General features: G+C 38.5%; 1 protein-coding gene across 1 annotated transcript; it reads right to left on the minus strand.

The window, feature by feature from the left end:
• Window positions 1-2,235: 2,235 nt before the first annotated feature.
• LOC139742138 (collagen triple helix repeat-containing protein 1-like) lies at window positions 2,236-11,029 on the minus strand. Its single transcript, XM_071652710.1, has 5 exons — window positions 10,978-11,029; window positions 7,534-7,544; window positions 5,717-5,866; window positions 3,739-3,946; window positions 2,236-2,384 (listed from the first exon to the last, which is right to left on the minus strand). Exons 1-5 carry the CDS (start codon window positions 11,027-11,029, stop codon window positions 2,236-2,238), a joined length of 570 nt encoding a protein of 189 aa, XP_071508811.1.

An 11,029-nucleotide genomic window follows, 5' to 3' on the forward strand; every position in this document is an offset into this window, starting at 1 on the left:
TTATTTGTCTGTCTTAAAGATGTATCAACAAAGAATACACAAATCCTTGCAAAAGAAAGCAATATACATAGTACAGAAATTAGACAAAAATAAACAAGAATGTGGCAGAGTAGAGTTTGAGAGGAAAGAAAGATGAGGTAGCCTTGGTTGAAGCAGAGCTTGTATTGTAAGGCTCCTTTGAAAAATACAAGGTATGTGATTTTGAATTAAACCTTTAGTGGTTTAATTAGCGACTGAAAAACAAACGAACATAAAAAAATAAAGAATCCTTATCTCTTCTTCTTGTTCTTCGTTGCGTTTTAATATCACTGTGTTCTTTCTTCTTGCTACAATATTGCGTCTTGTGTCAATAATTATCATGTGCATTTTTGTTTACTGTTCATTTTTATAATCTGTTTAAGTATTATTTTTGACGATTAGTATACACGAGATGTGAGATATAAACTAAGCTTTTGCAACGATGTATTTTTCTCCGATACATGGAGACGAATTAGATTGTTTGCTTTTGTTCTGTATATTATTTTGTGAGTGAACACATACCAGTGAAATAAGCTCAATTTGTTTAATCTTTTTTACCTTAGATTATAATATTATTATGTAAATGCATTATAAAAGTTAGTTCGTATTCTGCAGAGAAGTAGTCAGAAATGAAATGAAATCCTGAAACACTTACCTCCAATACCACTTGTCGTTTGTATTGCTCGACTGCTGCATTCACGCCGGGTACAAGAGAGCAGAGTACTTGGAGGCTGACGGCCAGAGACCATAAACGGAGCACATCGCAGACTTCTAAATTACACTTCATCCTTTATATCTTGGTCCTGACTGTTGGCTGATAAAAGTTCTTCGCTCATAAGCTATACCAATATCGGTCGTATAATATCATGAATACCAAAGGAAAAAATAAAGTTCTATAAAAGGATACTAGACTCGAGAAAGATCAGTTATATACAAGCATACATCCGTCACTTAAAAAACACGGCTATCGCAAAATATTTATACAGCTTATGACATTGTATAGCCACATAGAGTTATCGATTGAAAGGAGTCAGACTTTACATCTGGGTAACACTGCCTTATCGATTTGTGTTATCTTTCTGTCACGACGCAATGTCGTGTCTTCTTCAAAACGACTGCGTGCTTTTAGTGGATTTGTATTCGTTTAAGAAAGAAAACTCATTTATATCCGGGCCGAAAGCAGGCTCATTTGAGGGAATGTACGTAACATTGTGTCCTATAACGATTGGATATGACCGGCAAATATAGATTGTTTATTTGAGTTCTCAGGAACTCATAAATGAATAGAGAGATTTGTACATGGTGCACGATGTTGTATGTGTATAGACGGAGATAATGACAACAATTCCTTGCATATAGACAGACAAAAATAAAGCCGTGCATGAAATGTGTACACCTCTCCCCCTCCCCTCCCCTTCATTACCAGTGCTAGTCTCATTCCCTGTTGGTTTGGTTTGCATCAAAGTTCTCTGATTTCTTTTATCTTGTTATATTACCATACAATATGCGTGGTTTGATTTGAAAGGCGAGCGACTACGAGGGCTAGATAATCAAGTCAGTAAAATATCGGCAGTGGATCAGCCAAAAGCAGAAAAAGATCAGTCTTATACAGTGCGAAATGTCTGACTTTCCAAAAAACCATTCAATCTGAATATAATCAACAAATACAACTAATAAATTTTCATTCATATATAGCTGTTAAGATTCACAGTTTTACATGTTTCCCCAATTAGCATTCTTGGCCACAGGCACAAATTCAATATTGAGATGCTGACATCATGGCTTCTTGATGTGAACGGAGGAAGAATACTATGTTATCGGCATATCCGAAATAGTCCCGGGGTTGTATACGATTCATGCAGCAATGAAAATTTTGGAAAATGGAGGGGATAATACCAGCTTGGATAACTAAGAAAAATACATAATTCTTTAAGCATAATTCGCTGATAAGAGAGTTGGGAAGCAATGGCATCAGCACCATTGAAAAGTCTTGTTGCCTTTTTAGTCTGAACGTACTTTAATAAAAAAAAATACTGTTGTTGCTTTTCACGGGTATACATCTCACTAAATTCATAACATAACACATTCATTGCATAACAGCTATATCTATTATAAACATGTTCCTATCTTGTGCATGAACAACCAGAACAATATCTCATATTTTCTCGATCTTTCCTGTTTGTTTGTTGTTCTTTTTTCATTTGTTTGTTTGTTTTTCTAATCGTAAGGTGATGGCGTGACTTCTTCTATCATGATGTGACTCGCGCTGTTCCAACCGGTGTAGCAGTCATAGTTCCCATAACCACTGCAAGCTCCGACCCAGAACCCAACTGTGACGCTTCCAGAGCTGATTCCTTTGCAGTAGCCTGACAAACAAACAAACAAACCAATATTTACCTCCGCCTGACCAACAAACAATAATATTGTTTGTTGGTTTATCATCTTATGTTTATCATCTAAATTACGGGTATTGGTACCACTGCCGCGCACCGATTACATTATTTTGTAAAATAATCATCATGAAAACTTTGCAATGCATTAACTTTCTTATTTTGTCCCATGTCAACTAATGGTTATTTCTGACCGCTCGGTATGTCAAAGGAAAAGTCTACTCAAGTCTACTATATCTTTAAGATGAGAAAGGCAAAACTAACACACAAAGCGATGAAATATTATTTTCCTCGAATGAGAAATAGCGACATCACATCATCGCCAGTTTCTCTCCCATTGGCTTCTGCAGGAATATGTTGTGTAATCGTTCTTTATGTCAGTGAAGAACGATTCTCGGTCAGTCGGTTTGTTAGGCTCTTTATTTGTTTTTAAAGCGACACAAATGATATAATAAGCTTGCCCGACGTATCAATTTATGGAATCCATGTTCAAACAAAGAATGAGTTTACATCGACCAGGGCCCCGTTTCATAAAACTTGTCATCAATAACAAGTTACGATAGTTGTTACAAGCTACTGAAATCCTTGCATCTGATAGGCTGAGAGCAAATTTGTCAGAGAAATGTGGCAGTTGTATAATGTTAGAACTAAGTTTTATGAAACGGGACCCAGGTTACCAGAACGGCCAATCTGAACACTTGTTTTGCATTGAATAAATTATAACTTTTTTTTTCTATTAATATTGTCTATGAATACCAGGCTTTACTGAATACTCTGTTGCTGTCATTTGGATGTGCTGGCAAGCATCATTTACAATGATCACATGAATAATCACAGATACTTATCTCAGTGAATTTAAACACCCAGCATGCCTATTCTAGAACAACTAACCTTTTTTTGTTGTTGTTGTTCCTGCTCATCCGCAAAGTAGACACACTACGAGCTGGCTTACGACCTGTTTTAATACTCTGGGCAGCACTTAAACTGATAGATTATGTCCTTGTTTTATTTGATTTGATTTGACTTTATTGGTCCACATCTAAAAACACAAATAACATGATACAATAACGTAACACTGGATATAGCGTCGTTATTACAAAGAATAAAGGAGAAGACAATTTTACACATATGAAATGTGGGGACCTATACTAAAAAGCAAAGCATTTTGCATTTTGCACCTGTACTAAAAAGCAGAGCACAAAATTTTCTGAGCATTTTCCCAGAACTTTACGAAACTTTTGTTGTTCTGTTTCATGTTAATCAAAGTCACTTGAAGTACGGAATAGAGTTTTACGGTACAGCATTAACATGTTTTGATAATGCAGCTTACCCATCAAAACTCGTGGACGGTGAAGGTTGTAGCTCGAGTACCCGCCGGCGTACGTGACAGCTTCAATCCGATTGGGGTTGGAGCATTCCGCGTTGTTGAAAGTGAAGTACCACCGACAGCAGGCCGGGTTGTTTGTGGCGACCCGGAGGTTGCCGGACCAAGCCACGTATAGGTACGTGTCGGAATACTCCTTCGTGAAACTACATGTCTGTGTTTAAGGAGAATGAAACCCAATAACAGTATATAACTATGGATTGAGTGAATGCAGCAATATTGATACACATCAGTAAAGTTTGAGGAAAGTTGGACAATCCGTTCAAAAGTTTTTAAATTTTTGGTGCCGCCATCGATACATCGCTGGATGAGAAGACTACAACATTAAACGTGTTGTCACGCATGGAAAACGATATAAAGAAAGTTTAAAGAGAATTCAGCAAATTTAGAATTTCTTAGCAAAATGAAAAAAAAAATACTTCACCTACCTCTTTCAGAAAATAGGGGAGATTATATCATTAACATGTGTGAGTATCAAGAAGAGAGAATGTGCAGGTCTGCGTTTCATTTAAAATGATATTTTTTTTCGGGGGGGGGGGCATTCTCTTTACATTTGTACATTTGTAGTTTTTGAAAAGCCAAGCAAAATTTACATCCTAGGTAATGTTTTTGAAAGCGCCAGCAAATTTTCTGGAATGTATAATGACTGCTTTCAAAGACTATCGTAAAATCATAACCATTACTATCGAAGACAAAAAATGTATTGTTGAATTGTGAAATTCAAACGAATAAAATGACAGAAATTTACGAAGAAGACGACCACAAACTGACACAAAATGATCTCCAGGGGAAGGGATATATCCCTTCCGCTGGAGGTCATCCAGACGAGCTCGACACTCGCGAGTCTTGCAGCCAACGAATTACAAACATCGCAAAATTTGTATTCTCACTGAGGCCGTCATCAAAATCAAGCGTCCGATTAAGATGGCGGTCTCCTGCATTTTGTTCCTATGCTGATTGGTTTTTGTAAAAGCAGAGAATAAAAGTCGCGTTGGTAGAGCATTTGATAAACAAATTTCTAGGGAATTAAACATATAGTAAGAAATCACTATGACTATGATTATAACTTTGCTAACGGGGGCATATTTATGTGACAGTGTGAGATCCTCGGCGAGGGAGCGGGGGAGGGTGTGCGAGGGGGAATAACCCCCCTCCCATCACGGTGGGAACTTTTTGAAAAAAAAAAGTATAAAAGTCATGTTTATAGAGCATTTAGAAACAAAGTTATAAGGAATTAAACATAGTTTAAAAAATCACTGCGAAGGACTATGATCATAACTGCTTCCAACGATAATATGTGCGTGTTAAAGTCACCAAAGTGTTACTCGTTCACTATCTTGGGATTGGCCATTACCTCTAAGATTTCTTAATGCGGATGAGCCGCTGGGTGCATTGCGATGCGTAGGCTGTGCCTATGCGCGCTCTGCCCTCCTCTGCTCCCTCTGCCCTCCCTCTGCCCTCCCCCCGCTTCCGGCGCCCTTTCTCTTGGGTTGTATGACTCGTATGTCGTGCTCCTTTCTATTTTCCCTCCTTTGCTCTCTCTCTTTCCATCTCGACTATTTTCTTCTCCCTTCCCTTGTCTCCTCTCCCCTTTCCTTTCCCTCCTCTTCATCTCTTCTCCTCCTCATTCCCTCCCCCACCCCCTCTTATACGTTCAGTCTGCGCAGGGTCTGATCAGCTAGACTTATTGGTGTTTATTTGATTATTTTATTCTTTTCAGCTTTTTACATGAATCAGAATTCTTTTCAGTAACATAGACAAAAAGAAACAAAAAACAAAACTACTTAGTATCATTTACTACCATGGATGAACGTGTAAGTCTGAATCATTATATCCAACAACAAATACTTCGTTTTATTAATTTTTCTTTCTTTTTGCCACCCCCCCCCCCCGCCATTAGTTTCATACGCTGTGGTCACCTCACCTTGACTTGGCCGGAGTCTTGACCATCATTAATCTGCCACCACGAACACTGCCTCCAGTTCTTGGTCACGCTGCTCGGGGCACCTGGCTCGCCTTGCTCCCCGGGAGGTCCCGGTGGGCCAGGAGGACCAGGGGAGCCAGCCGAGCATTCCTGAAGATAGAGAGGAGACGGAAACAGGAAAAAAAAAAAAAGAAAGACCGATAATATAAAGAAAGACAGCGAAGGTGCTGTAGCAATTCAATGACATAATCATGCTCCGGCGACAATTGCTCTGAAAAATGCAATAAATATGCCCCGCGACAATGCTCCGCGCCATTTTTTTTTTCACCGAATTTACTTCATCGACAATATGCTGTGCTCACAAGTTATTGCTCTGCCGACAGTATAGGTAACAGCAACAAAAAAAAAAATAATAAAAAAATAAAAAATAAGAAAAGGAAAGAAAACAAGTGACCTTGGTCTTTTTGCAGGGGGGGGGGAGGGGAATCCCTTCATTCGTAATCAATATTACCATTGCTGCTTCTATTTCTGACATTTACATGATTTGTTGCAGTAACATGGAAGCACAATAGTAATCGGGATGTCAAACCTCTTTTAGGAATTCAATCAGTTTGTCTTATAGCGTGTGCTATTCCGGAGTGTCGCAAAAATAAAAAATGCAGGCCATGTTAGAGTGTTCGTGATTCATTATCTTATCTGACATGAAAGTGAGTGTTTCTATTTGCTTTTCATATTTTGTTAGGAAGCTAAACGTTAAAGCGGGAGATTTTGAGAAAACGGCCAAGCGGGAAAGCTGGAGTCGTTGCCGTACGCGCTGGTTCTGTAAACAACATATCATCATCGTTCATAATCATTTTATCTGTGTATGAAAGTGAAAGTTTATACTCGGTATCCATGAAAACGATCTTCGTTGCGATCACTGTAATAATCAGCACTCAAGAGGGCGTACTCCTTCAAATTGGATTCGACGACATGAAGCTCAACTGTTGCTCGCGCGAGATCGATCCTCGATCGACGTACTGCATGCATAGTAATAGCGAAATGTATCGAGTGTTTATACTTTCAATTCATTAAGATTTTGAGTCATAATGATCTCTATAATGAAATCTCCGTATTTCTAACCAAGACTATACTAATGGCAAAAATGATTTTCCCAAAAGATAACCAGCCATCGTAAGCCTGTTGATGACTTGGCTATATAGGCCTATACAGCCTTAATATTTGCACACATCAAATCTCTTAAAATTTGCTTCTTTTTTCTGGTACAGGTATATACACAATCTACTAAGGTTCTTGAAGTTATTCGATCTGAAATTTAAGTTTCAATAAATAAGCCCCCCCCCCCCAAAAAAAAAAAAAAAAAAAAAAAAAAGGAAAAAGATATATTCTAATAAATTCCTTTGGCCTCCCATAAGTATATATATCATCATGGCTCTATAGAGCAATCAAACGGTTCATTTTTTTTTTCTTTTTTTACCCGTCGCAAACGAACATTTTCCACCACAGGCTCAATGAAAACTTCCGATGCAGTAATCAAACAATTCAGAGCGCATCAGGACAATCGCGTCCCAAGGACAATTACCCCCCCCCCCCCCCTTGTCCCGACTAAATACCGGTTAGTTATAGGATTAAGTTCAGGATCATATATGATTAGGGTTTGGGTTAGGGTCAGGATTAGGTTCAGGATCGGGATTAAGAGGGTTAGGGTCAGGGGAAGGATATGGGGTAATTTATTGTCCAGGGGGTAATTGTCCTGGAACTATTCCGGAATGAGGTCTTTTTATCTTGATCCCTGTCTGACAGGTGTACTTACGGACTTGAACGACCACTTGGTGGACAAAGATCTATCACAACCGAGATCTGTACAGTCTATACACTACCAACACTATTCGCGATGCTTTGACAGTGAAAACGCCGTCCTTTACTTGTGGTTTCGTTGTGATTTAGTCGTGCAAAAGTCGTGCTTTTGCAGTTACATATTGTCCCCGTGGTTTTGCCGTGATTGCGTTGTGATTAGGTGGTGAACGAGTTGTGAAAATGTGCTGGAATCGATGTGATATTACCGTGGATTAGTAGTTGTTACGTCGTGAAAAAGTCGTGCTTTTCGGGCAGAACAATCACCGACATCCTGCCTCGCCCCCTCGCCGGCTAGAGTGACTCTTTTGTTATGCAGCGTGAAAATCGAACAAAAGACACATGCTATTCATGGTGATAATCCGCCGATTGTTACATCGGCTTTTGTCCGCAGCTCTTGGGCTCCAAAACCACGACTTTTTCACTACTAGTTCACGGCCGAAGAACGATCAAATCATGCTGTTTCAGTGCTTCTGGAGCGTTGCAAAGTTTGATAATCCGCTGATAATCTTGGTTCCAGCACCTTGTTTATCCATTTCGATACAACAAACGAAGCTCCACTTGCATTGTTCATGTCGTTTGTAACAGTATAGTATGGTTTCGTCGATCGACGCGAGCACCTAGAATAGCATGAAAAGACATGCAACGAAGCATGTGTATTCGTCTTCGTAAATCCCTGTGTTCGTCTTCGTAAATCCCTGCGTTCGCTACCACATTAATTACGACAAATCGCATGCGTGTTTATGTACGTTGCCATGCAGGTTCTTCAATGCGTTATATCGCGGCAGGCGCGTACCACGTGTCGTGTTTACCAAGACCATAAATTAAAGAAGTGCAAGATGCCTGAGCGGGACGTGAGACATGTCGTTTAATATTCATATAGCTTCTAATTTTATCGTATCGTCCTTATTTCTACATCGGTATTGAAAGCCTGAAACAAACAAAATTGTATTAAAAGCAATCATCCAATTTTACTATTATTTAAGCACCTTACGGAGCCGAATGTTGCCGTTAATCATTTTCAAATGTAAAAGCAAAGAACCGACATTCATTTTAGCATCTTACGGAGCTGAATATTATCCTTAGGCCCTATTCATTTCCGAACGTGAAAGTAAGCATCCGCTATTTATGTTAGCACGCAACTGAGCCGATAGATACCGTTAATCATTTCCAAATGCAAAAACAACAATGTGTTATTTATTTTAGCATCGTACGGAGCAGAATATTACCGTTATTCATTTCCAACATTTATTTCATTATCGCATGGAGCCGAATGCTATTGCTGTCCACTTCCGAAAGTGAAATGAATAATCTGACAATTGTTTAGCATCGTATATACGGAGCCGAATGTTACTGTTTTCATTTTTGAACGTCAAAGCAGACATCAGACATTATTTTCCCATGCAACGCAACTGAATGTTACTGTTATTCATTTCGAAATGCTATAGCAAAATACTGACATTTATTTTAGCATCGTATGTTGCAGAATGTTACTGCTATTCACTTCCAAACGAATGTAGGCCTAAAAGCAATCATCTGATATTTATTTTGGCATCTTCCGGAGCGAATGTTATTGCTCTTTACTTTCGAAAGTAAAAGCAAACAACCGACATTTATTTAATCATCGTACGGAGTTGAATATTATTGGTATGCATTTCCGAACGTTAAAGGGATCTTTCGATATTTATTCTAGCATCTTCCGGAGCTGAATGTTATTGCTATTTACTTTCGAACGTAGAAGCAAGCATCCGGCATTTATTTTATCATCATACGGAGTTTAATATTATTGTTATTCATTTCCGAACGTCAAAGGGATCATTCGACATTTACTTTAGCTTCTTCCGGAGCTGAATGTTATTGCTATTTACTTTCGAACGTATAAAAGCAAACATCCGGCATCTATTTCATCATCGTATCCGGAGTTGAATATCATTCTTATTTATTTCCGAACGGCAACGCAAACATTCGACATTTATTTCAGCATCTTCCGAAGCCGAATGTTAAGAATCCTTTTCATTTCCGAACGCAAAATCAAATATCTGACATTAATGTTAGCACCGTACGGGGCCGAATCTTACCGTTATTCATTTCAAAAAGTATAAGCAAACATCCAACATTTGTTTTAGTATCATACGGAGTCGAATATTCCCGTTATTCATTTCCAAAGTTAAAAGCACACATCTGACTTTTTTTTTTTTAGCATCTTACGGAGCTGATTGTTACCGCTGTTCATTTTCAAAAGTATAGGCAAACATCCGACTTTTTTTAGTGGCCCGATCGGGCCACCAAAATCTTAATTTCTGAAATTTTAGGGGCCCGACGTGTGTTTTTGGTGGCCCCGGGTCACCGTTAGTGTCGAGTCCTATGACGTTGAAAATTTTTTTTAATGCTTTTGATGATGATAATGATGGATCGAGGGCGCTTGTGATAATGATGAAGACGAGGTGTTACGATAATGATAGTGATGTATTCGGCCCCTGACAGCGTGCAAATGCGGACGAAACTTCCACGCAGAGCAGTGGCAAACTGAAAGTCTCTTGCAATTTCTCTTTCAGATATAGAACCTTGTTGATAACACAGCCTACAGACAGAACAATTTCCGTAGTTTAAATCATGAAGCTTAAAACGCTGATATGGATATTCTCTTAAAGAAAATTATATATCTGCTCAAGAATCAGAAGTGCTAAGAAGTTGCCGCTCATTTCATCCAATCATTTTATCGAGCGGGATATCGTGAACTATGTCATAATTATGTACAGTATAATACGCAGGGCGAGTGATTGTGTCTTGGCCCGTTCAAAATATGACGGAGTATTGTTACTAAGAACATATACGACATATACTGCACGCGGAAATAACTAAGCGGCACTCGTTATTCTGATTATAGCAACATTCCGTATCATTAACAGCAATATTACGATTCAGTGCAAGGTAAATTATCGTAATTACGGCATCATGAATTCCGTTATCAACAATAATGCAATTCTGTCCTTAACAAAATTTGATAGAATTAATACGGGATAATCTTCATGTATATTCTTTGTGGATAGATCAGATTTTAAGTGCCCATGCATGTCCAGTCAAGTAATTTTCATTTGTATTCACGAATTCACAGTTTACGTCGATATAAAACAAATTTTCAATCGGTTGTAATGAAAACAATACAAGGCAAGAATTTCATTTATTGATATTTTCGAGTAATATAAACAACATGATCATGACAATGCAAAACCCATACGATCTCACGTTTTACCGAATTGCATGTAATAAACTGCTTACGAGATTAAAGGGAGTTACATTTTGAACTGTGAAATTACTCTGAATACTACTTCGAGGATTTGGTGATCAACAGTAAATAACTGTTAGTCGTTTTCTGACGACGAAGTGCACTATAATGTCCATGTTACCTTCTACATCGAACCAGGGAGGTGGAAAAGATCCATCTCCAAACCGACCCAT

The sequence above is a fragment of the Diadema antillarum genome, unplaced genomic scaffold (assembly GCF_040938485.1).
Source record: "Diadema antillarum isolate AM-2024a unplaced genomic scaffold, OU_Dant_1.0 scf00000032, whole genome shotgun sequence".
Taxonomy (NCBI): domain Eukaryota; kingdom Metazoa; phylum Echinodermata; class Echinoidea; order Diadematoida; family Diadematidae; genus Diadema; species Diadema antillarum.

What these genes read in the sequence shown, in the direction of transcription:
- LOC139742138 (XM_071652710.1), bottom strand. Translation starts at nt 11,029, where the DNA reads ATGGGTCGGTTTGGAGATGGATCTTTTCCACCTCCCTGGTTCGATGTA. An exon ending in AAGACTCCGGCCAAGTCAAG is followed by an intron (nt 3,947 to 5,716) that starts GTGAGGTGACCA and finishes CCTTAAACACAG; the next exon opens with ACATGTAGTTTCACGAAGGA. An exon ending in CCGTCCACGAGTTTTGATGG is followed by an intron (nt 2,385 to 3,738) that starts GTAAGCTGCATT and finishes TTTGTTTGTCAG; the next exon opens with GCTACTGCAAAGGAATCAGC.